Consider the following 27636-nt stretch of genomic DNA (forward strand, 5'->3'; position numbering starts at 1 on the left):
TCTCTCTCTTTTTTTTTAGCTATTTATTTTTTTTGATAAACTTTTAAGATATTGTAGAATCTCCGAGATGGCGTGTCGGCCCATTTTGTAACGCTCGAGAGAATAAATCAAGTTAAAACTGCTCTTGAACTTTCTCATTTTCACACCTTTTTATATGCTCCAACAGTTATTTTTGTCCAGCTACTCATTGAAATTGAGTGGTGGTGCATTTTTTTTGTCCCCCCCCCCCATGTGAGAGTACAACACTACGGTAGTTGAATCCCCCCCCCCAAAAAAAAACCCCAAAAAAAGTTACCATGATAATGATTTGGGCTTGCAATTGTTAAAACCGAAATCACGGCCGAGTTGTTACGTCAACACTGAGGGCGGGCGTTTCAAACGGAGTACATGTTCTTGGTGGTGGAGCCGCTCTTGCTGGACGTGTCTTCGTGCGACTGGTAGCCCAGCATGGCTTTGCTGGGGATGCTCAAGAGGTCCTTGTAAGTTTGCCTAAAGGCAGAGGGAAGTACAGTGAACCCTCCTCGCACATTCACAGTTGGGAATTTGCTGTTTCAATATTTCAGATTTTTTTTTTTCTAAACCAAGCATTACTTTGTTGCCATCTGGTGGAATTTTGACATTGTTAGTATTTTTTTTCCCCATTAGTTTGATCTTCTATTTTCTCAGAATTAATGAAAGTATATTTCAGCTTCCTCCAATGTAGTCTTACTTAGCGTAATTTCCGGGCTATAAGCCACGACTTTTTTGCCCCCCTACACGCTTTCAACCCTGCGGTTAAGGCGGTGATGCGGCTAATATGTGCATTTTTTTCCTAACTTGCTGAAGGGGGCAATCAAGCGGAAAAGGAAAGAGTGAGACCAAATACGTGTGCCGAGGAAGTGACTTTTACTGGTCCGGCCCTGTTAGCGCTGCGCTAGTGTGTTACTCTCATTTCTCTGTGATTTTTATTCTGTATGTTTTTTTTTATTTTTTTTTTAAAAAACAGCCCTGTTAGCGCGGCAGCGCTCGCATTAGCGTTAAACTCTCTGTGTACAGTCCTTCTTTGTAAATATCTCGTTTTAATGTCAGCTTCAATGTTGGCACTTGCGGCTTTTACACAAGTGCGGCCTACGTATTGTATGTACCAAATGGTATTTCCTTTACAAAACGTACTGGTTTATAAGCAGGTGCGCTCTGTAGGGCGGGAATTATGGTACTTTGCCGTTACAATTTCCCTGTACTGCCAACAGTGCTTGTGAATGTCAAAAAGTGGGTTTAATGTCTTAATACTGCTTGTGGACAACAAGCATGCATATTTATTTGCCTTTTTATTTGATGTCAAGTCAGTTTGTGTGAGTGTGTTATTCATAGTGGTATCCAAGCTAATACTACAGATGAGCCTCATGTGAACGTGGTGTTGAATATTAACTACTGGATGAATGTACACGGATGGTATTGAAGCTTTGTACACCTCTCAATTTGAAAGTCTTTTATCACCACATTTATATGCGAATCAAAATCATCTTTATTGGCAAAGTATGTTGGAAACAGGGAATTTGTATCCAGTACCAGGAGGAAGTTAAAAAAAAAAAAAAAAAAAAAAAGGATGGAAAACTTCGCTGCTTTCGTCGTTTCATGGTGAGGGCTCACTTAGTATCCCCCAACATGAGTTAGATTATTCACAAAAAGTTAGGCCCATTGGACCTTTGGGTGGAAAATTTCAGAACCAATCATTCCCAAAAATTTGAGTGTACCAAGTTTCAATATTTCACTTAAAAAGACAGAACATCGATTCACTACGCAGTTAAATGTTTCAAGATTTTATTTCTCATGCCGATTCTTCCTCACAACCTCAAATTTACCATCTACAGGAATTATATTACACAAATGTTTATTTTTTTAATTTTATTGTGTAATATTAATAATGTAATATTAGTTAGCGGTTGAACAGAAAGTGTTGAATGTGATAGTATAACACGACTTTCACTTTCTTCATTGAACTAATCAAATAAATCAAGTTTTCTAGCACATTCTGACTGGGACGCACGTGTTGCTTATGCAAAGAGCTCACCCTATCGTGATGATGGCGTCCCTGTTTTGACAGTTGCTGGTCCAGATGGATATTTTGTCCGCTTTGTGTCTGACGTTGACCACGGCTCCGCACACGTCATCGCTTGCCTCGTCGAACGACTCACCCACCAAACACAGGAGCTGGAAAAATGAAAAACACTGTCACAAACATCAGCCAGTGGCGACAATTTTTGTTTTGTGTGTTGCTAACACGACTGAGCTTCGGACATCTCACTGCTCAATGGCAGCAGCAAACATCAGATGTTACTACTGTCCCTGAGGATGGAATTTCAACTGCTGTGAAGTGCTATTTTTCTGATCAACAACCATCTTCTGTGGTGGCCAAGGCACTCACACCAGAAACACAATGACCACTGAATGAATGCAGGAAAAACACTTCTTTTCCTTTCGGCTTGTCCCGATTAGTGGTTGCCAGAGTGTGTCATCATTTTCCATCTAAGCCGATCTCGTGCGTCTTCCTCTCTAACAGCCACTGTCCTCATGTCCTCCCTCACAACATCCATCAACCTTTTCTTTGGTCTTCCTCTCGCTCTTTTGCCTGGCCGCTCCATCCTCAGCACCCTTCAACCAACACACTCACACTCTCACCTCTGGACATGTCCAAACCATGTAAGTCTGCTCTGTCTAACCTTGTCTCCAAAACATCCAACTTTGGCTGTCCCTCTAATGAGCTCATTTCTAATCCTATCCAACCTCCTCACTCCGAGTGAGAACCTCAACATCTTCATTTCTGCTTCCTGCTGTCTCTTCAGTGCCACCGTCTCTAATCCGTACATCATGGTCGGCATCACCACAGTTTTATAGACTTTGGCCTTCATCCTAGCAGAGACTCTTCTGACAATTCCCGCCAGCCGTTCCACCCCGCTTGGGCCCGTTTCTTCACTTCCTTACCACACTCTCCATTCCTCTGGATTGTTGACCCCAAGTATTTGAAGCCATCCACCCTCGCCATCTCTTCTCCCTGGAGCTTCACTCTTCCCCCTCCAACCCTCTCATTCACGCACATATTTTCAGTTTTACTTCAGCTAATCTTCATTCCTTTCCAGTTCATGCCTCACTCTTAATTGTTCCCTGACCTGCTCCCTGCTTTCACTGCAGATCACAATATCATCTGCGAACATCATTGTCCAAGGGGAAGCCAGTCTAACCTCATCTGTCAGCCTATCCATTAGTACCGGAAGGGGCTTAGCGCGGATCCCTGACGCACTCCCACCTCCACCTTAAATTCTTCTGACACACCAACGGCACATCTCACCGCTGTTCTGCTGCCCTCATACATGTCCTGTACTATTCTAACATATTTCTCCGCCACACTGGACTTGCGCATGCAGTACCACAGCTCCTCTCTTGGTACTCTGCCATAGGCTTTCTCTAGGTCTACAAAGACATGACATCACAATGCACATTTTTTAACACCGCACGACCTCACCGTCTCCATCCAGTAGCGATCGAGGTCATTGTGCCGCTGGACTTTGTTGAGGGTCATCAGCCACCGACCCCCCAGTTTGTTGCGATCGTCCTCCCACATGGGCTTGATGCCGTCCTGGAACGCAACACAGACGTGTCTTTACAGCTGTCAAAAGCAGTGTATTTGTGATCTTGGTGGTTGGTTATGAGCAGGGCAGGACAGAAGTACCTTGAATAAGCAATAGTCACAGCCAACAACGAGCTTGCTGGGCTGCTGTATGTGGTTGTACAATCTGAAAGAAGCACACGACAGGGTGAGAAAAACAACTGGCAGGCACAGTAATAAAACAACAGGAGCGCTATGTTCAAATTTGGTAGAATAACGTAGCATACACCGTAACTTCCGGACTATAAGCCGCGACTTTGTCACAGGCTTTCAACCCTGCGGTTTATGCGGTGATGCGACTAATTTATGGATATTTTTTTCCCCCCAAATGGCCGACAGGGGCGCTCAGACAGAAAAGGGAAGAGTGAGACAGGTGAAATATATGTGTCGAGGAAGACGCAAGTTTAATGTAACGTAGCACTTTGTGCATGAATAAAATTAGCCTGAACAGAAACTCATCATGGAAAATGCAAGAAGAACTGTATATGACGCAGATTTCTAGTGAGAAGCAATCGAGCTGGACGATAAAGAAGGAAACAGACATAAATGAATCGATGGGGGGACGCTGGAAATGGCAGCGGGAAGAACTGGAGCAATGTAAAAAGACGAAAAAAGCTGTCAGACGTAATAAAAGCAGGTAGCCTGAACCGTGTTGCTGCCACGTCACAGGCACTGTTTGGAAAGAAAAGTCCATGGTACATTATTAAAATTTTGAAAACTATTTCTGTGTACCATCTTTCTTTGTAAATATCTCATGCTTCAAAGTGGGCACATGCGGCTTAGAGACATGTCCAGCTTATGCGTGTACAAAATGGGTTTTCATTTAAAAATATATTGGGTGAGGCTTATAATCAGGTGCGGCTTATAGTCCAGAACTTACGGTAGTTAAAATACCCCCTATGATGAGAAGCTCGAGTACTACTCTTTGAATAACTGCTATGTTAAAAGGTTACTCATAAATGGTCGTGTCCAGTTAATAGTTTTGTGGTTGAACGGCACACATTCAACTGCCATTATTTGCAATGGGAAATGTTCGTGAAAGCAGCATGCTGCCTGGAAGACCTTGTGTTTGTCCAATGGCATTCCAGCCTAATTTGAAGGAACCAAAAAGCAACCTAACAGTAAAATATGTACAAAATACTGTATGTTTTGTCATGTTTGTGTATGTGCATACGCCTTTGTGAGTTGAGGCCTGGTAAAATGGCGGCAAGTGATGTCAGTGAGTTTACACGCGAGTCTCAAGCATAAGCCGTGTCTGTCATCAGGTTCTATGGGTGTATGCTTGTTTTTTTACTATTGTGCAATTCATTTAACAACTTTGGCTATCTTTTCCCACATAGGAGGGTATTACATACTCTTGAGTATGAATGATAACACATGATATAGCGTGGGAACGCGACAATTCTAAGGAGGACAGTGATTAAAATGCTGATTTGAGAGCACGTGAAAAGAATACTCACGCCCAAAAGTCTTCCACTGTGTCAAATTTGGAAATGAGACGCAAGTTCTCCGTCCAGTTTTTGTTCTTGTCATTTTTGAAATACCACAGGGCCCATCTGAGGAGAGGAGAAACACAAAAAAGTCAGCTTTCATTCACACAGTCGTGGCAAATAACTCTTGGATGAATTAATGAAGCATTTAATGGGCGGACACGTAGTTTATACTCTCAGTGTGAAAACATGTCATATGCTCAACAGTAGCCTTTGACAATCTCGTTCCCAACCGCCATCGGCAGTTGATAAGAGCAATAAGCGAGGGATGGAACGGAAGACGACAACAGTGCCGGCATGCATATGAATGCCGGGGAAGAGGAAAAGTGCAGCACAAGTGCAGCCTTTGTTTATGGCCACTGAGGTGATTCTTTCATTTGTTTGGAGGGTGGGCGGGGCCAGGAGGGGCAATGTGAGGCCATTAGCTGAACTCTGTGACCCCCACCCCTTTTGCAACATTTATCCCACCCACCAACACCAGTGTACAACCCTGCCCTCGCGCTCACCGAAGCCATAAACTCTCATGGGGTGTATGTCTTGTTTATACCCTGCGTCAGTGGATCAAGGTTTGAGACGCTCATTGTTCACCGCGATAGCACGAGCTGGGACCAGTGAACGGGAGATAACCTGGACAAGTGGAATACTCTAGAAGCCACTTACCCAGAGAATCATTCACAAACCAAAACAATATTCATGAATAGGTCAGGAGTAGTGCGACGTGGTGGGGGGTAACGCAGATAAATCAGTCTCTCCCTCGAAGCGCCGCTTCCACCATATTCCTTGCACGTCCGCGTCCCGTGTCTGAACCCCACCCGCCGGCTTCGAGAGTGCCGACGCCGTGTTCTGTGCGTTTCCTGTGGTTGCTGATGATTGAATGTTGTTGCGCTTTTGTGCAGGGGGGCATGTGGAACTTTGCGTTTATACGCAATGATAATAAAACAAAAACTTCAATCTGCGTCATTCAGATCACTCAATTCAATCTAATCTTTTTATGTAGTAGTCCACTATTCAAAAGGATTTGATATAATACTAAAATGATTCCCAAAAAGGCAACATCCCCACCTTTGCTTAATTTCTCTGGAACTACTGATCTAAAAATAAAAGACTGGAAGGCTCATTGGCCACCAAAACTGAAGTTGTCATCCGCCATCTTGATACTCCCAAAACAACCGCACTGATCTGTGCAGTGCCAGTGATTAACTGCGTTAATCACCAGATACGTGGCTGTGAGAAAGTTAGAAAGATTTACTTTGACACTGTTAAAGTTTGTTTGGAAAGGTTTTTTTTATTTTCTGATGATCTTAATTCACTTGAACAAAGTTTTGTTTACGGTTGTTGTTGTTCACTGTTCACTTTCCGCTTCACCTTTCCAGGACCACGGTTTTTCACGAAAAAGCCATGTAAATATTACCAGAAATATACAAGAAAACAAATTTTCTGTGAAATTTTTGATGAATTTCATAATACTGAACTCTGCAAATTGAATTTGATTTTCAAATGCGAGGAAAAGTTTAAATTTGTCTGAAATAGGATGTCTCAGAGACAACAAATGATCAATACGTTTAGTATGTATTTTCCCATTGAAAGTCCTTATTTCCAAAGATATATCGAACTGAGTGACTTAAAATGTAATGTTTTTATGACAAATAAAATGCTTAGTTTTTTTGCTATGTTATGATGATAGTGCTTCACAGCATATTTTGAGAAAAGTTAACGTGACACAAGGTAATATGCAAGGTTTCTTGGTAGTCACGGTGTTCTATGTCTTTCCTTTGCAGTTCGCCTTTTTGGCTTACCAAGTCGAATTGAAAATCCTTCATGTTGCCAGAACTGAAAAAATGTCAAGCTCACACTACCAGCTTTCATTCTACATGCCAAACTGAGGAAAACCCCGCCATAATCCAACCTGTAAACCATGACCTCTACACGTTTTGGGAGTACCAAGATGACGGCCAACTGGCTTCAGCCAATTGTACCGCTCGATGTCTATGCGCTATCCAGTCTCTTTTTTAGGTCAGTGTCTGGAATTCATCATCTGATTCTCAAAATTCTTTGCGCTCTGCTCCTCTTTCTTCTTCATCATCCTATTTTCCATCTGTCTAGCTCACCCTCTGGCACCATGTTCCCCCTTAGAGGTAAGACTTGGTATTACAGCAGATATGGTTGAATGTGTTCATCATCTTGAGTATGCGACACACACCTGTCCTTGATTTTTCCACACGTGTGGTATGTCACGTCTTAAAAATTGGCTACCATGTTAAAAATCAGTGAGTGTGTACCCTGCTTTACACACAACTGAGACAGAAATGTGCAACTAATAAACTACCAAGTTGGCATTAAAAAGGAGTTGCGGTACACTATCCTCCTTGGCTGCATTCTACCACATAAAATAACAATTGTAATAACTTACCCATTATGTCTTCTACCGTGCAACTAGTGAAAATAAATTTTAAATGTGCGTGCTGTTCTGAAGCGCAGCTTTGTCACCTGTTTTGCAAGGGATGTTTGATGTACTGTTCCTGGTTCGCAACTTGGCTGTCAGGTTGTGTCTCTTCAATTTCAGGTGCTTTCTGGATAGAGACAAAAAACAAAACACATTGGGAATCTTTCATTTGATTTAGTAGAGAGTGGACTAATCACTACTTTGTCGCTTGGAAAAAAAAAAAAAAAAAGGTTAAAAAAAAGTTATTTTTGTTGCTCTAATAGGGCACCCAAAATTCCTGCAGAGGAGCAGCTAGTGTGTTTTTCCCCTCAGAGAGTGATGCGTGGAGAGTCTATGATGACCTCTTAACACTTGAAACTGGTCTAAGGTAGAAAAGAGATAGGGGACCGCTGGCCCGAGAGGACAGTAAAAAACCAGCTGATTGATCGTCCAACCTAAACAGCAAATTAACCGCTGCATTCCCCGTTGCACTTCGTTCAAGTCCCCCCCTTACCACTATACACTATATCAGGGGTGCTCAATGTGATCGTGATCGACTGGAAAGGTAAGCATTGGTCAAGTGCCTGACCACATGATTTAAAAAAAAAAAAAAAAAAGACAGCCGAGATTGCTAATTTTGTTGTGAAAGATTGGGTCGTGCGGTGATACAAGGTACATCAACATTGATCCTGAGCCAGAATTTTGTCCGCATTGCGCCCGTTATCAGTCTCTAATCACCACCTTCGTGCCTACAACTCTGACAAGTACCATTATCACGTAATTAACAAAGAAAGGGGAGCCATGCTAAGCTACTGTCACATAACACAACAACAAAAGAAATGCTTGGGTAATATAGTCCACTTGTCACAATTAAGCAGATAGTAACGAACTTTGAAGTGCAAAATAGCAAGTAAATTAAGTGTCTGGAAAAAAAACACTAACACACTAGACGGCCACACAGGGACAGGAAATTAGCAATGAATTAGTACGTCGGCGCTATGTCACTTGGAAAAAAATGTGCCTATATGGTAAAAGGATGAAATAATATAGATACATAACTTACGATAACCTTTATTATTGCCACAGTGGTGAAATTTGCATAATTTAAGCAGCAATAGTAGATACAGGAATACAGTACTTTATCAGCGATTATGACTATACAGGAATGCCTGTTGTGCAGCGGAAAAGTATTCAGGATTACATAATTTGTTACAGTAACTCCTACAGAGTGACAATTTTTAAAATATGGAAATCTAGACATTTTTCTAGAGGTGAATTTCTATGAGCTGGCAGCCCTGCAGACATATCCATACATGCAGTTTTACAACTAATATCCAAATATAAATAAATTACTTTTGCTTTTGGCCTTGAATGAATGAATGCCAATTATCGTCAGGTACCTCATTCCCAATTGGTTAAGAATTTTCATTTTGGTGCATATCAGTATGTATTTCAACAACTTATGGGGTTGTTCTTCATTTTCCAAGTGAACTTCGCAATGAGCTATTAACAATTAACATCACGTCAATGTCGGTTTAGGAAGCTTTGCCAAGATAGCAACCTCATGAAAGTAAGATCAAGACTGTTATGCAAGTTTGAAACAAGGATTTTTACCAAAAAAAAAAAATTGGACCCCCACTGACTTTGTATAACTAGACTGACATAAATTGAAGCACTTAACTTTCATAACTTTCTCAGTAGTTACGGCAGAATGCTACTGTAGCAATACTCTTTGAAAATTTAGAAAGATAACGATAATACCATGGAAATCAAATCGATTTGATCTATGAAATGTTGCACACGCACATTAATCGTTGAGTCCACCTTTCATCATCGCCTTTAATGTCAGTGCGTGACTTGTAATACTAGTAAGAACCTGGTCGAAAGGAGGAATAGAAACATAAAACACACAAAGTATCCGAAACTAAAACCCACGCCGTAGAAGTTACATTTACTGACAACTATCTAATTCACAACGGATACTATTGAAGAGGAGTACATTCGACAATGCACGAATGTTAACTTTGCTCCAATTTTTCTTTTTGGTTAATTTAGCTTCAGAGTTAGCCTACACACACACACGTGTCACAAATTTAATTAACGAGTCAAGACGCCATTCGTCAAAAGGCTCATAAGGACGTCGGGAAATCGTAAAACATTAACATTTGAGACAAGTAAGCCTTTGATTATTTGTTTTTCCTTTTATTACAACAAGTATGTGAATGTCGTTTGAATGAGGCGACGTCCAGGTTGCAGCCAAGCCTCCCTCCCAGCCGACAAAAGTGAGCCACTTATTGCTAAAATGCTAACGGCTACCCACGCCAAAAAAAAAAAAAAAAAGACCAAGCCACAAGAACTGCTCTGACAAGAACCACACGAAGCCCTTTCAACGTTACGCCGCCATATCACAATGTTGTTCGACCCAAAGAGGTTTTCCTTTTCTTTGGGGCAAAGCGGCGGATTTGGGTCAGTTAGCTTTCGATTCACTTACCGGTTCCGATGTCGCCATCTTGACAGTAGAAATGATCTGTCCGTTAAGTTAAGCCCGCTGCGTCACACCGTAGCCACTCGCTTACGGAAGCCGGTACCGCTCAAACATGGCCGAACATTACCAGTTTACCACCGCATTACAGTAAAATAAAATAAAATAACACTCACCCCCTTGCCCTATTACCTAATAAAATGCCACATGATGAGTAACTACTTTTAATATAACTATTGAAACCAAACTAGTGCCTAATGCTACATAATAGAGAAGGCCATACCGGCCAAACATGGCCGCCCATCACTGGCGTTAAAAAAGGAATACAAACTTGCTTTCCATATTTATTCTGTACAATATAAGTATTAATACAGAATTTTGTGTCCAATATCGCAAATATTTTAATCAATACATTATTTTTTTGTACTAAAATAATTTGTTATATGTAATCACTTTCACACAATTTAATAGTCATGATAAATTATTTTTAGTTCCTTTGGTTTTAAACCCTATTCTTTTATACAAAATATATTATTTTTTCAAAAAGTAAAGTGCATTCGATCATCAGTTCTGAAGTCACACTGCATTAAATTATGAGTGACTCATCCTCACACATGAAGAGGACAAAGTCTAAATTCCAAAGCAGTGAGTCAAATTCTAATGTAGTAACTTTCTTCAGGCATTGCATTGCATTGTGTTGTGGAAATAAAAAATAATCCTTTAGTTTACTATAAAATATGGAGAACCTTGCAAAATGGGAGAAAAGCGTACAGCCTGAGCCTCTAAATGTGACAAACGAAAAGCAGAATATCAGGATCGAGTCCAAAATATAAATATGACTTTATTTCACAATCCCAAAAGAGATCAGACATCCATAAAAGAAATGCAAAATTTAGTCTCTTCTCAAGTCTAAAATGGATATATATATATATATATATATATATATATATATATATATATATATATTATATATATATATATTTTAGCCACGTACAGTAATTCAGTTGCAAAATAAGCAAGAGCATCCATTGTCTACACACAATACAGTAAAAAACAATATAGTTCACATACATATTTACACAATATTCTGACGATTGTAAAAAGTGTTTTTTTTTCCAAGTTTTTAAATGCTGGTGATAGCCTGTGGTTAATTTAAAAAAATTATTTTGTAATTTGGACTCATACAATAAATCAAAATGTTTTTTTTTTGTGGAGTTTCCTGTACTTGAACTGATTCCAAACATGCTTACAATCATTTCATTGTGTGTCATTCCAAATCAACTGTACTTTTGTATAGACTCTAATACAGTTTTTTTTAATTATTTTATTTTATTTTAAAAAGAGCACCATCCCTATTGAGTATAAAACCACGTTTAGTCAGTGAAGTAACTTGTCCTATTAGCACCGAGGGGAAGTTACCAGTCACCAACAATGTCACATTTGAGCAGATATTTCTTTCAAGGATTTCAAAATAAAATCAGATCGTCCTATTTAGACTCATTCAAATGCTGGAATGGAAATATGATATAGTTAAAAACTGCTTAAACATTCACTGCCATTGGTGAATCTTGAATGGTGTGATACTGGAGTGGTTTTTATTTCCCTTCAACAAAAGCTGAAATGAGGGCTATACACACACCAGTAAATGGTCCAAATTTGAAAATTTTTCCAGTCAAATGTTTAAAAAATTTGCAATGGTGGAAATTGTCTGCACCCTTTTTAGTTACATATCTTTTTTGTATGCAAATACAGTACAAACTGGCAACATGTCGGCATGTATGACAAACAGAAATTTGAACAAGCACCAATAAAATGTACAGCGAAGTTCCAAAATCCTATGATTCCCACCTCTTAATAATTCCATTTGCAGAAGGTGAACATACATAAAAGTGCCAGTCGTGACAAGCACTTTGTTGTTGTTGCAAATTATAATTGCGATGAATGCTGTAAAATAAAATGTTATTATATTTCTGCGATTGTACACATAGAGACAGACAAAGCCCTATCTGTACATACATAATTCGGCCTAACATTTGGGACCAATATTTCAAGTGAGCCTTGAGAGAAAATGGAAAATAAAAGTGCTTCGTAGCAACCTTCAAGAAAACTAATAATTGCTTTCATTCACGATAGAAACCGAAGGAGGAGATGTGTAAAGCCATTATGCTACATGAGATAATATGCCGTAAAATATATGCATGATATAGTGCGTAACGCGGGGGCGAGGGAGGGAGGGGGGGGGGCAATTCTAATTTGGATGCAACAGATGATCATAGAAGTCTTGCAGTAAACAGGCTTAACACCAGAAATTAAATAGAAATGATCGGAAATAAATAATCACGTTTTTTTGTTCTTTATCGTGTGTATACATATATGCTGTATACGGTATATATTGTATATATAAAACCAAAAAAAAATCTTAAAAACATCTTAAAAATGCTTGAAAGCACCATCTCTTTAATAAACATAAAACTCACAGTTAAAAAAAAAAAGAGCCCCGAAATACTTTGGCCTTCCTTGCCGAGGAAGACGAAGGAGCACCAAGTAAGCCGTTTGCGTATTTATTCGATATCCTAAAATGAGCGTGTCTTACGGGCAACATTTTTTTTCTACAAATTTTTCTTCTAGTGCATTGAATTGTCTTACTTGTGAGGATAAAGCGGGTACTAGCGCACGGAGATTCAGATGGATATCAAGCTTGAGCGGTACTTCATAGTAGTAGCACACTGTTGTCGAGTAGTGTACAGTTTTGCCACAGTAGTAACACACAGTTGTGCCACTAGTCTGCAAAATTTATCCTACTATGCCAAAGTGTGCACTAGTGCATGGATCTGAACATGGTTATCCTTGATATCGAATAAATGCTCGAAAAACCTTCAGTAAATTTGTTTGAGCATGTATTTGGAACTCAATTTAAAGGTTTGTGTACTAGTGCACACTTTGTCCTCACTAGTGGGAAAACATTGGCATTCTAGGAGGGCGACTACAGGCTACTAAAAATGTGCACTAGTTGACAACTGTGAGCTACGAGTAATGCTAGTGACATTATAGAATTCATCTAAAGTTTCAATAGTAGTACTAGTATCAAATTGCTGCACAGTTTGGCCTCACTTATGTAGTTGTCCTACTAGTGTGGACAAAAAGCGTACTTGTATGTGAACCTCATGCTGGATGTCGAGAATATGGAATAAATGCTCAAACGGCTTTTCATAATAGCGGAGTGCTGATGTCAACACTACACTGCCAAAAAACTCAAAATCTTAGCAAGACTATTGTTGTCATTTATTGTAAAAACTGATCTAATTACACTCAAAATTAGAGTCAACATTATTATTACATTACTTCGAGTGTAATCAGATTAGTTTTGACTAGAAACAAGGCAAATATTCTTCGGAGTATTTTTGAGTTTTTGCAGCGTAACGCGCAACTTTGCCTCACGAGTGACATGTAGTCGTCTTCGGGTGTAGCGCGCACTAGTACGTGGACCATAAACCTAACATCGAGGGTACTGAATAAATACTCAAACAGCCTTCCAAAGACAGGGATCATAAACGCATGATTAAAACCAGGTAGAAAGAAAACGAGAGAAGCAGTCTCAAGTTGATTGAGGTAAGGCATAAATAAGCACAGTGTTGTGTGTGTGTGTGTGTTGACTTAAGTCCAGCTGTTGTAAGGTCCCGTCACTTGTGTGAGGGCGTAGGGGGACACGGTGATGACCCCGTCCCTCGGTAGCGTCCACGTTTGCCGCGTGGGGACGTCCCTGGCCTTCCGCGCGTCCTCCCCGTTCACCCCGGCCCCGTCCCCCGTCTCCCCTCGGGCCCCTCTCCCGCCCTCCTCCATCCTCAACCTCTCCTCCTCCTCCTCCTCTTCCTCCTTCTCCCGCTCCCTCTTGGCCATCTTGGCGTCCCACATGGCCATCCCGTGGCCCGGCTCGTTGAGGGACTTGTGCTGGTAGAAGACCAGGGAGATCCGCGTGGGGTGCCGGCGGTCGGGTTTGAGGATGGGCGTGGTGGCGTGCAGCTCGCGCCGCGCGCACTCGATGAGGATGGAGCCGTGCGACGGCGCCACCGCCACGCCGCCGATGTCGTGGTCCAGGAAGTTGTGCTCGCTGTCTGACCACACCTCCTCCTGCTTGACTTCCTCCTCGAAGCCGTGGAGTCCGTTCAGCCTGCTGTAGAGGCCCTCAGAGGTAGGTCGAGGGGAGGAGGCGCAGGAGGACGGAGGGGCGCTCCCGCTGGCCGAGGGTCTGCGCGGGGGAGAGTGCGCCTCGCCGGGCTCAGATTTAAAAGTACAGGGGTAGCCGTCGAGGTAACCCCTCAGCGCGTCGTCGGTGGTCTGATACGCCGGGACCGAGGGGCCGGGGCCAAACAGAACACCGGGCGGGTGGTGGTGGTGGTTGTGGTGGTTGGGTGACACGAGGTCCCTCTGTTGGTGGTAGTTGCTGGAGCTCTGAGCATAAGTGCTGGCCTGGCACCGATCCACGCTAGCGGGGCGAGGCAGGATTTTGTTGTAAAGGGCGTGTTGCTCTGTTTTGAAAATAGAAAACATACAAATTTCAACAATGAGAATTTCTTCACGCCATCATACCTTGACTTACAACTACACCATTCGATGAGCTGTCAGAGATTCATGCTGTTGCTATGTGGATTTATTGTTATTTTCTGGACAAAATTTGCACTAAGTTGGCATTGAAGGATTCTCATTTGAAATGATGGAGCACTAGTTTTTGTAAAACGTTAAGGTCCAGTTGGTTCGATGTGGTTCAACTGTATGTCAACTTCCTCTTTCTCTCTTTGTGTCACCTCCTGTCTCTCCTTGTTCTGTCCCTGCTTCTCCTTCTGTTTGTCCTCAAGAAGTCCTTTTCTATTGTGGCTGACCCCTGCCAGATCCTCTCTTGACTGACTAGGTCCTGCCTCACTGCAATCAGGAATTGCCTGCAGGCCAGGAGGATAAAGTTAACATTTGAAATATTGTTAGCGGAGGAATGTCGTGCATAAAAACCAAAAAATGACATCTGCAAACTAAAAGGCTTTTTTTTAAACGTTTTTGCCTAGCTAGAAAGTGCTTCATGGAGTGAGTGTGAAAGTCAACTTCAAGAACAGAAACAGGTAGAAAGTTTTTGTTTTTTCTGGTAGAAGAAGAATCTTCTCCTTTTTGTAGGTTTTTGATGCTTACATTGTCTCAGAACAGACTGTTCTGTGAGTCTAAAAAAATATATGTTTTTCCAAAATATTTTAAAACGATTGGCAACATGGGGAAATCTGCTTTGAAAATGTCAATTAGCCAATGAGCTAAAATAGACATTTTTAAGCCTTATTAGGGGTGTCACTTACCTTCGGCCTTTTGCAGGGAATATTTTGTAAACCAGTGAACAAATTTTTTACACTTGTATCACAATTAAGTTAAGCAATTTTCTTCCTCTCCACTTCCCTATGAGTTAGGGTATCCATCCATCCATCCATCCATCCATCCCTCCATCCTCTTTGTCGCTTATGCTCACCGGACAGGAGGCGGGGTACACCCTGGACTGGTCAAAAGCCAATCACAGGGCACATGGAGACAAACAGCCGCACTCACAATCACACCTAGGGGCAATTTAGAGTGTCCAATTAATGTTGCATGTTTTCGGGATGTCGGAGGAAATCGGAGTGCCCGGAGAAAACCCACGCAGGCACGGGTAGAACATGCAAACTCCACAGAGGCGGGACCGGGATCGATCCCGGGTCCTCAGAACTGTGAGGCCAACGCTTTTAACAGCTGACCCCACCGTGTCGCCCTGAGCCAGGGTAGGTAGTCAAAATTGGTGAGTCATTCTACTTTATTTTTATTCATAATATATATATATTTGATATATTTATTTTTCTTACTTTCATTATGCAGCAGTTATCATCTTTATCCACTTGTGGTAAATATATGAAAATATTGCTGGTCCAACTTAAAAAACAAAGTCCTATGTGATGGCTACAATAATATATATTTTTTCCTTATTCCTAAAATGCATGAATTATAATGACTGTTTTTTCTTGTGGGAAACTGAGTTTGACTAGCATCCCAGGACTGCATCGGTTTCAATCTTAGCGCGTATTGAAAGCAAAAATGAAATGTGCGGAAAGACTCGGACTTACCACCTTTGGTGGGGGTTTCCCGCTTTACTTTAGTCGGAGTGAGAGGGCTCAAGCCGAGCTTCTTCTCCAGCTTCTCCGCTTGAGCTTTCAGACGAGCTTCTTGCCTTATCTTCCGGGCTGATTTCACCGGCTCAGCTAGCAAACGCACCTGACAAGAAACACGCAGAAAGTAGGTTTCAATTCACATTTTATTTCATTTTTCCCCCCTATTGGTGCCATTGCAATACGTCACAACACTTATACAATGCATCCATCCATCCATCGATGCATCCATTATCTACCGCTTTTCCAGGTCTGGTTGCAGGGGAAGTAGCTTTAGCAGCGATACCCAGACTTCCCTTTCCCCAGCCACTTCTTCCAACTCTTCTGGAGGGATCCCGAGGCGTTCCCAAGCCAGCCGAGAGAGATTGTGTCTCCAGCATGTCCTGGGTCGTCCTCCGGGTCTATTTCCTGTAGGACATGCCCCGAACACCTCACCAGGGAGGCGTCCGGGAGGCATCCGAATCAGATGCCCCAGCCACCTCATCTGGCTCCTCTCAATGCGGAGGAGCAGCGGCTCGACACTGAGCCCCTCCCTGATGACCGAGCTTCTCACCCTATCTCTAAGGGAGAGCCCGGACACCCTGCGGAAGAAACTCATTTTGGCCCCTTGTATCCGGGATCTTGTTCTTTCGGTCATGACCCACAGCTCGTGCTCATAGGTGAGGGTAGGAACGACTGATCGACTGGTAAATTGAGAGCTTTGCCTTTCGTCTTAGCTCCCTCTTTACCACACCGGACCGATACAAAGTCCGCATCACTGCAGACGCTACCCCGATCCGTCTGTCGATCTCCCGGTCCATTCTTCCTTCACTCATGAACAAGACACTATCCATTTATTTTCTATAGCATTTATCCTAAGGGTCATGGGTCAGCTGGACCCTATTCCAGCAGAAGCGGGGAACACCCTGGACTGGCCACAAATAAACAAACGAGCATTCACACTCATATTCACACCTAAGGACAGTTCGGAGTCTTCATTAAACCTAACCTGATTTTGAAATGTGGGAGGATACCAGAGTACCTGGCGAAAACCCAAGCAAACACCAGGAGAACATGCAAACTCCACAGGGACTGAGATTCAAACTCAGAAACTCCAAACTGTGACCCAGACATGCTAAATATGCCCTCTTCTCACCTCTCTGGGGAAGGATGAGAGAACCTGCAGGGCACCGGATTGGATTTTGGCCCACTGCCCTTCGACCCGACCAAACTCATCCCTGTCGGAGATCTTGTAGAGTGGAAGAACGTGGAGCTGCTCGTCTTCCGGTATATTCCGAACCGCGCGGTTATCTTCCTTTGTTAAAGTGCAAACCTGAAAGAAAGAAAGAGCATGAAGAAGGACTCAAGAACCGGGACCTGGTGGTTGCCGACTGGACTGCAGTGTACACACAGTCACTCGCTTACCACAGTGCTGCCATTATTCATGTTGTGGTTGTCCTTGTGAGCGTGAGCGCAGAAGTCCACACAAGCCGTGACTCCCGAGAACGGACGTCCCCCCCTCCAGCCCAGCCGGCAGGAGTCCCCTTTCTCCTCTTGTTCCACCTTGAGAAGAGATGCAGGCGCATTTGATTTGTGGTGATGACAGAGAGGATGAGCGGTGATCATTTACAAACGAATGCAAAAAGTTCTCAAATCAAACCTTTACATAATAATTAACATGATTAATAACTTACAAAAGTGTTTCACATTTCGTACCTGGTTCTGGAAGGCTTCAGGAGCGAGGCACTTGTACAGTGGTGCAAGGTCAGTGGCAAGACTCTGGAGGTTTTTCTCTATCTTCTCCTCCTAAATGTCACGAAAGATGAGATTATTAACAGCTTAATTTCAATATTTTTATGTGATACTTAACGTAAATGTCATGTCAAGTCATTATCCAAGCCGCTTAGCCTCACAAGGGTTGTGGGAAAGCTGGAGCCTATCCCAGCTAGCTTCTGGCGACTGGTTGTCAGTCACAGGGTAGATCTCGACACCATCAGTGAGCGGGTATCGATCCCACGCTGCCCGCACCATAGGCAGGCGTGTGTACCACTACACTATCAATGACTTTTGATGTAAAAGTGTATATGATTGAATACTTTTCATAACTGCTTTCAGTGGATGTTGGTGTTATTTTTGTTATTTTAGTAATAGTGTCATAATACCAATGATCATGATTTTTGTCACGATCATCGTGACCTGACAACAGTCCCCCTCACCTGCTCCCGGTAGTCACCAAGCAGGCGGAATTTGCGTGGCACTTTGCTACGGGCGAACTTGCAGCCATTGAAGTACATACTCCACGAACAGCCGAAAGAGAAGGAAGCGCCGCAGGTGTCCGGGTCTAAACCCTGACAGGCACAGGTACGACTGTGAAGGGAAAAGAAACAGGTGAACCTGGAAGAAAGAGCTGACTCCAAGGACCTATCTATTATATGACACATAATAGTATTTCCCTGGCGTGTCACCATTTGGAGAAATACATTTACAAATGCAGTTTCGGGCTACTTTGGCCTCCAGAAGAACACCGTGAGCAACAGAAGCCCTTACTCTTCGTTGAGGGCGCAGCGACGGCTGGTGGGCGAGCCATATCTGAAGAGGGTCTCCGTGAGCTCCTGGTAGAGGTGGTCCGCCACCGCCCGCGGGATTCCTTCCCACGCCAGAATGAGGATGACCAATACAGCCGTGTCACAGTGGTGCCCTGGCCGCCGCCGCACTAAACACAGCAGCTTCTCCTCTTCGCTGCCACGCCGGACCACCTGTCATGCAGTTGTACACGCACAACAGCCAGAAGTATGACATTACGGGCCGATAATAAGCCCCATAAATGTATAGATGTTTATTTGCACATGATTGTCATGTACCCATTTAGCAATAGGACACCCCTGGGAGCTCTTTCCTTCTTTTCCAGTGTAGACAACAACTTCCAACCGCACTGCATTCCCCTTGGCGCCGTATCTGTGACACACAAATTTACAAAATACATGTTGACATTTCATTGGGTACACCTAATGCACTTATGTCAATACAGAGCAATGGTGAGTGTGGTAAGGCAGTGAATAAATGGGTCCAAGCGGGATGGGACAGTTGGCGCAAGGTGTCAAGATCCTGCCAGTCCTGGCCCTGACTGTGCAGGTCCCTCGACACACCGGCAGTCATCAGGAGGCGCATAGCTGCGCCTCATCCCGAGTAATTACCTGCAGTACTTATAGGACCCAGCGGATGGTTTGGCTTTGCCAGATTATTGCCGTTGATCCCTCGTTCCCGCACTTCTTCGACTCTGATCTCGACTCCCGGCGTACTGACCCTTGCCTGTCTGCCCCGTAAGCCTGACATCATTATCACTGCTGCTCTCGTGGACTGCCTGCCTGATTACCGACTCTGGACTGAATAAAGATATTTCCTGAACTGCTTCCACGTTTCCCGAGTCGTGCATTTGGGTCCACGTTCTGGTCGTGACAGAAGAGTATCCGCTGGAATGAAGGGCAAAGTGTAAAAAACAATGGTGAGGCCGCCCATGATGTACGGATTAGAGACGGTGGCACTGAAGAAACAACAGCAAGCAGAACTGGAGGTAGCAGAAATGAAGATGTTGAGGTTCTTGTCATGGTCCTCCCAGTGCAGCCCTGGCTGGGCGGGTCCCAGCACACCGGCGCTGATGAGGAGGCGCACACCTGCGCCTCATCCTCGCTGATTCACCCCGGTTTTATAGTACCCAGGGGACGACTGGTCTTCTCCAGATCGTCGCAACTCATGCCCCGTTCCTGCACTCCCGTGTCTCTCATCATAAACCCTTGTGTACCGACCTCCGCCTGTCCTCCGACCGACCCCGTAAGCCTGACGCCCTTGACACTCCTGGCATCTCGGATCAATTTCCCGTGTACCGGCCCCTGCTTGCCCGCGGACCTGCTCTCTACGCCCGACGTCTTGACTACCGCTGCTGGACTTGACAGTCTGCCTGATCCCCGACCTTGGAACGAAATAACACTTTTCCCAAACTGCCTCTGCGTCTCCGGAGTCGTGCATTTGGGTCCTCCTCCGTCTCGATGGGTCGTGACAGTTCTCGCTGGGAGTGAGCAGGTTGGATAGGATTAGAAATTAGCTCATTTGAGGGACAACTAAAGTTGGATGTTTTGGAGACAAGGTTAGAGAGAGCAGACTTCAATGGTTTGGACATGTTCAGAGGCGAGAGAGTGAGCATGTTGGGAGAAGGGTGCTGAGGATGGAGCTGCCAGGCAAAAGAGGGAGAGGAAGACCGAAGAGAAGGTTGATGGACGTTGTCAGGGAGGACATGAGGACTGTGGGTGTTAGAGAGGAAGATGCACGAGATAGGCTTAGACGGAAAAACATGACAACGCTGTGGCGACCCCTAACGGGACAAGCCGAAAGAAAAAGATGTATTTAAAACAACCACAAAGCTTAGTTCGAAGTAACTGAGAAGGTCCCTTCATTTTTTTTTCCCCAGAGCTGTATATCACGTCGATATAGGACAGGAAGTGTAACCGTCTCAAATTGTAGCCACATGCTTCTGTAAAAATCGTTCAGCTCAGCTTCTGGGCTGATGTGGTTTTTGTATCACTACAACTTTGACAGGCCGTGACCGAACGAATGCTGCTTTGCTACGCACGGTCTCTCATGTCGGTTACATCACAGTTTTCCTGTCTCAACATGTTTTGTGTGTGTGTGTGTGTGGCAGGTGGACATGCTGAGCGAGCTTCCTTTTAATAGCTGGCTCCTTGGCAATGACCTCGCCGCATTCCACCAAGCCCGAGCTTGACACGCTCAGCATGTTCGCTGACGAACACGTCCACACATATCCAGCTAAATAATAACAATTGCCACAGTCATAGTAGTAGTCGTAGCAGTACTAGTATATAGCAAGGGATTTGGGCACTTTTGGGATCTCCAACTGAAGGAACAAGTTTCTTTTTGATACTCACCCGTAAGAGGAATATCCAACTATAGATCCATCCATTTTCTTAGCCGCATATCCTCACAAGAGTCGTGGGGAGTACTGGAGCCTATCCCAGCTGTCAACAGGGAGGAGGCGGGGTACATCCTGAACTGGTCGCCAGACAATCGCAGGATATCCAACTATCCATCCATCCCTCCCAATGTCTACTGCTTTTCCGGGTTGCGTCGCAGGGGAAGTAGCGTCAGCAGGGATACCCAGACTTCCCTTTCCCAAGCCACTTCTTCGAGCTCTTCCGGAGGGACCCCGAGGCGTTCCCAAGCCAGCCGAGAGACATAGCCTCTCCAGCGTGTCCCGGGTCGTCCTCGGGATCTCTTTCCGGTGCGACATGCCCGGAACACCTCACCAAGGAGGCATTCGGGAGCCATCCGAATCAGATGCCCCGGCCACCTCATCTAGCTCCTCTCAATGCGGAGGAGCAGCGCCTCGACACTGAGCCCCTCCCGGATGACCGAGCTTCTCACCCGTTCGCTAAGGGAGAGCCCAGACACCCTGCGGAGGAAACTCATTTCGGCTGCTTGTATCCAACTAGTATATCATTATCTGACTAGTGAGCTAAATTATGTATGAAAACTGGTGCAGATCTTCAAAACGCAAATATGGCAAGATATTTGATCATTTACAGTATTTGATGCCCTTGGTATCCAGTGGAATTTCCATGTACCATGTACAATTAAGTAAGAAAACCTTAGCAAAAGTGCCACTCAATGCCACCAGTGAAGCAAAACTGCACTAATCAACAACTGCAAATTTAACATATTAAATTACTACTATTCAAGGATAGTACTTCCCATTCAATACTGTGCAGATGTCAGCTCTTTGACAGGTTTGCATTACTAATACCAAGTAGTGTAGTGTGGAAAAATGTCATGGCCCTACAGTAGTAGAAAAAACATGTTACTAGTATGACATTGGTTCTACTCGTGCTGATTTGCCTTACTAGTGAGAAGAAAGAGTGTGCTAGTACTTGGACCTTAAGATTCGCTGGTACTGTATTAGCAATGGGAAGTAGTCTACCTGTTCTCCATCAATTCCCTCACTGCGGCAACACTCGGTCCTGCTCCAAGGTGAGTGTAGTAAGGACCTTCTTCCTTTTCAATGATCTGGTCTGTGAGGGAAAAAACAATCTGTTACAAAAACTGTTCCTCTACAGTAGAGCACACAATGGTATTATTTAAACTAGATGACTCGGTTTTGGTTAGTGAGCGATGAGGATTGAAATGTATTATTGTTTGTGACAAAATTCTATTTAAATGCCATGTAATACATTGGTTGCATTAGTTCATTAAACGCATTAAAATGGGGTCAAATATATCAGGGCGGCACGGTGGATGTTTTGGTTAGGCTGTAAGGCTCACAGTTCTGAGGACTGGCGTTCAAATCCCGGCCCTGCTTGTGTGGAGTTGGCATGTTCTCCCCATGCCTGCGTGGGTTTTCTCCAGGCACTCCGGTTTCCTCCCAGATCCCCAAAAACCTGCATTAATTGGTGACTCCAAATTGCCCTTAGGCGTGACTGTGAGTGCCAACGGTTGTTTGTCTCGGTGTGCCCTGCAATTGCCGGATGATAGCTGGGATAGGCTCCATAGCCCCGTGACACTTGTGAGGATACGCGGCTTGGAAAATTAATAAAATAAAAGGAAATAAATCTATTTAATCATCTTTTATTTCAGGACCAATTAATATGTTCCATCTTGTATTTAATTATTAAATGCCATTTGATAGCTGCCATTTATTAAAGAGACTTAATAATTTAACTGTGTCAGTCCATCCATCTAATCTGTGTAGCATTTATCCTCACGAATGAAATTTGTATTCAGTTCCATTTCTATAGTGTCACTTAGTGATTTGTCTTGTGCTTTTTTTATTTCATAATGCTACGGCAGCGCCATGACAAATTCCCCCATGAATGTCTGGTAGCATCAACTTACCCACACACTGACAGCAAGGAAGCTCAGACAGCTTTTTGGAGGGCGTGTTGAGCAGGTTCTTTGTCGGGGTGTCCAGAAAAGCCATCGGCGACTCCAGGAAGCTGTTGACACTGTGCTTGGATGGCGTCGACTCCGCCGAGTGGCCCGCATCGCCATCAGCAGATGTAGACAGGACAGTGACGGGCCCCGACCTCTCCAGCTTGTAGTAGCTCTGCTGTCTCGGAGGGGGCGACTGGCGAGCACCTGAAAGGCTGTTGGCCAGACCAGGGAAGGTGGCGTGGCCGGGGTGAGCCACCCCGTGATCAGCACCGTGCTGCAGCCCTTTGGGGGGCTGAGCTACCTGAGTTAACGAACACCTTTCCTGCCCTGGTCCTGCAACAGGATTGTGTTGGTTGAGTGGATTGTGCAGATAAGACAATAGCTGGTTCTCATGGCCGAGACTCTGGTTGGTCCTGCAGTGGTGAGTCTCTGTACTGTGATGGATGAGTTGCCTTGCTTCCTCCTGGGCCTCACCCAAGTATCTCTTCAGGTCAATCTGAGCCTGAGGAAGAAACAGATTCCTCCTGTGGGGGAGATCTGATTTGCCGGACAGGGGGGGTTTCTTTCCTTTGCTTCGATGGGATGCATTTCCATTGCGTTTTGAAAACGGGGTCCTTCGGTTGATTCCCTCCTGCGGTTCCTCATTTATCTTCTTCTTCCTGGGCTTTGGAGGAGTCGTTTTAGTTTTCTTTATGGGGGTCTTTTTCTGACTGGGGGATAACTGAGAATGGTAGTTGTATTTGATGGCTGACACCGGGGTCCCCTTCATGCGATTGCTCATGGACAGCTGGTTCTGTCGTGACTGGATGATGAAGGCCAAGTCTGCTAATTGGGCAGCCACTTCCTCTTCGTCTTGGTTTCTCATCATTTTTGGTCTCTCTCGGTCCTTCCAAAAGTTACGCTCGTGATCGTTGTTAAATTCCGACTTGATGACACGAGAGCCAAAGTTTTGGTATGTCCTACTGCAGGGTGCCCCGTTACCGTCTACTGACAGGTCAGGTGGCCTCGTGTCCTGGCACCGTTGTATGACGTTGGCCTGTCTGGCCACAGGCGGGTGAATCACTGACGTCTGGTGAACCGGTGAGCTGATGACTGAGACTTTGTTGTAGCAGATTGCCGCTGTGGGTTTGGCTTCTTGTGTTGAGGTTGCTTGGGATGTGATCGCAGAAACGGGAGATTCACACTTTCGTTCGGCTTTAATAAACACTGGGGTACGTTGAGGTATAGCTGCCAGTTGAGTTAAGGCCTCAATGGCGATCGCCTGGTCAAAACTAAGATTCCTCTTCTGTGCCAAAGACTGCACACTTGGTAACAGGTCATTAGAAGGCGGTTCACTTTTGATAGTCTGGGCAGTCCTCGGTAGGCTACCTAGACCGCGACACTCATCCCTCCTTAAATCCTCCGACTCTTTGTTGATTAAGTTTAAATCCGGTGGTTCCGTTTTGATGCAGTGAAGAGCAGAAGGACGTGAGCTGAAGAGTTTCTCCTCCAGCCCTCGCCTCTCTGTGACAGAGAGACACACCACAGCTGCCAAAGTGGACAGAGGGTCTTCGCAGACATCATCTTCGTCGCCCAAATGCGCGGTGATCACCTCTTCATTCTCCTCCAGTTTGATCCTCTTCAGCGGGACCGACGTATCATGCGGCGGAGTCTTAGGTCCGTTGTCGGAAGGGATGCCGGCGGTTTTGCTCCTTTGAGGCTCGGAGGCCATCATAGCCCTGTGATATGCAGACTTCAGGTCAGCGTGACACCCGGCCGTCACATTAGCACCGTTTGTCGGGTTTTCGGAGGAACCGTTGTGGGAATTCACAGAAGGGCGTACATGTTGGTGAAGTGCAATGTTGTTCAGCTGCAGCCCGAGCTCTCGCTGAATAAGTGCCGGCCGTCCGCCGATGTCCAGGTTGTGGCGAAGCGAGCTGGTGACGGGGGGAGTTTTTGTATGTTGTATGTGGCCTTCCTCCTCCTCGCCCTCCTCTGCCGCCATGTGGGTGCCATCCATCTGTGCCTCCCCTTTGCCATTGAACGACCCACTTTCTGGAACCACCTGTGAACGGAGGGAGAAAATAAGAAAGTGGTGACTCAGTGTGGTGTGGTGCTATGTGTGACTCAGAATCAGTCCACAACGCATCACACCCCCTCTCAGCACGGCATCTGCCACCTCCACCATCAAGACGGTGGAAAATATTGTGGGAAATGAACAAATCAACCATGAGGCAACAAAACACTCGTGTTCAAGGCTTCAATGGGGGCTCAACTGCAGAGTACTGCCAGACAAAGACTCATGACTCAATGTTTAGAGTGGAGCGAGGTTTGAGATTGCATCACTAGCGGGAGTGGGTCAGTGGGGACACGTGCAGCCAGCACGAGTGTGTGTTTGCACAGTTTGTAGATGGTAATTCACGCTTGTGCGTACTAGCGCACATGGATATTCACTTCCCCGGCACACCCGCAAGACTACGTGACTGAAACTCACAAAATGCTTAGTTACTGTGCTTTTTTTTTCCCCAGTTATCCATTTTATCTTTAAGACAATTTTTCACGTGTGAATAGAGAGAGGAGGAGCAGGAACGAGTGAACATTAACAATGAGGTCAATAAATTCGGAAAAGCATGACAATTTTATTTTTTTTATGGTGTGAGCTGTCAGAACAATTCGCGGTAAAAACAGCTTTTCTGTTCAGAAATTCTCAATGTAACTTGAAAAAAAAAAACAGAAGAGTATTTTTTCCTAGTTCTTATCATTTGGTAATTTTTGTATTGTTCCTAGTTTTCTTTCTTTCACAGGTGTCAAGCACAAGGCTCGGGGGCCAGATAGGGCCCACTCCATGATTTTATGTGGCCCGCAAAGGCAAATCCTTTGTCCATGATTCCTAAAATCAAAAATTTCTAATTGTCGTATCCATCTATCCGTTTTCTTTGCCGCTTATCCTCACGAGGGTCACGAGGACTGCTGGAGCATATCCCAGCTATCAACGGGCAGGAGGTGGGGTACACCCTGAACTGGTCGCCAGCCATTCGCAAGACACATCGAGACAAACAGTCCCACTCACAATCACACCTACGGGCAATTTAGAGTGTCCAATTAATGTTGCATGTTTTTGGGAAGTGGGAGAAAAGCGGAGTGCCCGGAGAAAACCCACGCAGGCACGGGGAGAACATGCAAAGTCCACACAGGCGGGTCTGGAATTGAACCCAGGACCTCAGACCTGTGAGGCCAACACTATAATGGCTGCGCCACCATTCCACTTAGTTGTCATATCATAAATGATAAAGTTGAAATATTGCAAGCCTTTTTGTGCTAACAAACATCAACATTAGTTGAAAAGCCCGTTACCCGTGATTTCTGATTCCAAAATTTCCTAAATTTCATGTGTAAATATGGTGAGCCGATTCAAGATTTTTATGGCTTCGCAGTCATAACGGGCCTCCGAGGAAAACCGTAACTACAACGTGGCTCTCGACAAAAATGAGTTTGACACCCCTGGCTTTTGGCTAGCAAAAACCAAAAAGCCATCGTCTCAAGAAACGAGAACATAAAATAAAAAATGACATCATGTGCCCTCATCGGCAGCTGGGAAAAAAATTATTTCAAGGCTTATTTCACCGTGTAATTGGGGAATGCAATTTGAGCGCTCGTGAAGGAGCGTAGTTACTTTCACTTTTCTCTCTACTGTGCATGGAACACACGCTTCTTAAACCCCATCAGTGTCTAACGGACTGATCAAGAAGAATCAACAGTCACCAGACCCCGATGAGTCAACGGACCAGACTTGAAACCGTTACCGTATATTACTGAGGCCACAAGCATTACGTGCAAGGGATCTCCTTTTGCTGTAATGATCAGAATTCTTATGTCAAATGAATCACCTCATTGAGCGTTTTTCCACATTCAAGAACGAAAACCCAACAACATTCGCACGTTGATATGTGAAGGAATAAAATGGAAGCAAGAAAACTCCACATAAGAAGGCCACAGCTGATATTCAAAGTGCATGAATCAAAATTCAAAGAAGCTTCGTGAGTTAACCATTCCTTTAAAAAAAAAAAAAAAAAAGTGCATCAAATCCACCAATAAATAACAGGGACTAATACTTAATAGGGGTTGAATCGACAAGTCGGCTGCTCGTTGTGTCAAATATTCCATTGCACGATGACAATTTTACATCGGAGTTGATTCGGAGCCGATCGCGTTTTGGCAACAACAACACGGATGCCTCACTGGAGTCATCAGATGGTCAGTCGTGTGGAAATATTTGACTAAAAAATTAAACCGGCAGCACAGGCCATTGAGAAATATGCTTCCCTCGCTCCCTGACTCACCTATACAAATCATAAATCAGACTCAGACGCGTTCATGGGCTCATAGTCAGTCGGAACTTATAAAACTCTTGCAACAATTCATTGTAAAATGATTGCAGATTTGGTAGAATACATTAATTACAAAGCGTCCTGTAATTTTCCATCAATTATCCAAACAGCTCATCCTCACAAGGTTAACGGGAAACCTGGAGCCCATCC

At 44.3% G+C, this 27636-nt stretch overlaps 2 protein-coding genes across 5 annotated transcripts in view; both read right to left on the reverse strand.

Moving 5' to 3' along the window:
* Nucleotides 1-226: 226 nt before the first annotated feature.
* Nucleotides 227-10202, reverse strand: eif4e1c (eukaryotic translation initiation factor 4E family member 1c). The gene is made up of 7 exons (XM_061837635.1): nt 10047-10202; nt 7621-7703; nt 5104-5199; nt 3707-3770; nt 3500-3613; nt 2051-2190; nt 227-489 (listed from the first exon to the last, which is right to left on the reverse strand). Exons 1-7 carry the CDS (start codon nt 10062-10064, stop codon nt 375-377), a joined length of 630 nt encoding a protein of 209 aa, XP_061693619.1. The 5' UTR covers nt 10065-10202; the 3' UTR covers nt 227-374.
* An 825-nt stretch (nt 10203-11027) lies between these two features.
* Nucleotides 11028-27636, reverse strand: part of tet1 (tet methylcytosine dioxygenase 1) — a 41230-nt gene continuing 24621 nt past the window's right edge. For 2 of the 4 annotated variants that reach the window (XM_061836337.1, XM_061836339.1), the window contains 10 exons: nt 23081-25163; nt 22170-22260; nt 19045-19138; nt 18731-18939; nt 18400-18550; nt 17900-17989; nt 17609-17746; nt 17340-17516; nt 16163-16310; nt 11028-14563 (listed from right to left, as the gene is read on the reverse strand). In XM_061836337.1, the coding sequence (XP_061692321.1) occupies nt 13692-14563; nt 16163-16310; nt 17340-17516; nt 17609-17746; nt 17900-17989; nt 18400-18550; nt 18731-18939; nt 19045-19138; nt 22170-22260; nt 23081-25163 (4053 nt within the window). In that variant the 3' untranslated portion in view covers nt 11028-13691. The remainder of the gene's footprint in view (nt 14564-16162; nt 16311-17339; nt 17517-17608; nt 17747-17899; nt 17990-18399; nt 18551-18730; nt 18940-19044; nt 19139-22169; nt 22261-23080; nt 25164-27636) is intronic. The other 2 variants (XM_061836340.1, XM_061836338.1) reach the window with 2 other exon arrangements.

Source organism: Syngnathoides biaculeatus, chromosome 12 (genome assembly GCF_019802595.1).
Source record: "Syngnathoides biaculeatus isolate LvHL_M chromosome 12, ASM1980259v1, whole genome shotgun sequence".
NCBI classification, from domain to species: Eukaryota; Metazoa; Chordata; class Actinopteri; order Syngnathiformes; family Syngnathidae; genus Syngnathoides; species Syngnathoides biaculeatus.

Coding starts and splice junctions, on each gene's coding strand:
- eif4e1c (XM_061837635.1), bottom strand. Junction 5,200..7,620: donor AAACATCCCTTGCAAAACAG/GTGACAAAGCTG, acceptor TCCTCTCCTCAG/ATGGGCCCTGTGGTATTTCA. Junction 3,614..3,706: donor GTGACTATTGCTTATTCAAG/GTACTTCTGTCC, acceptor GTTGCGTTCCAG/GACGGCATCAAGCCCATGTG.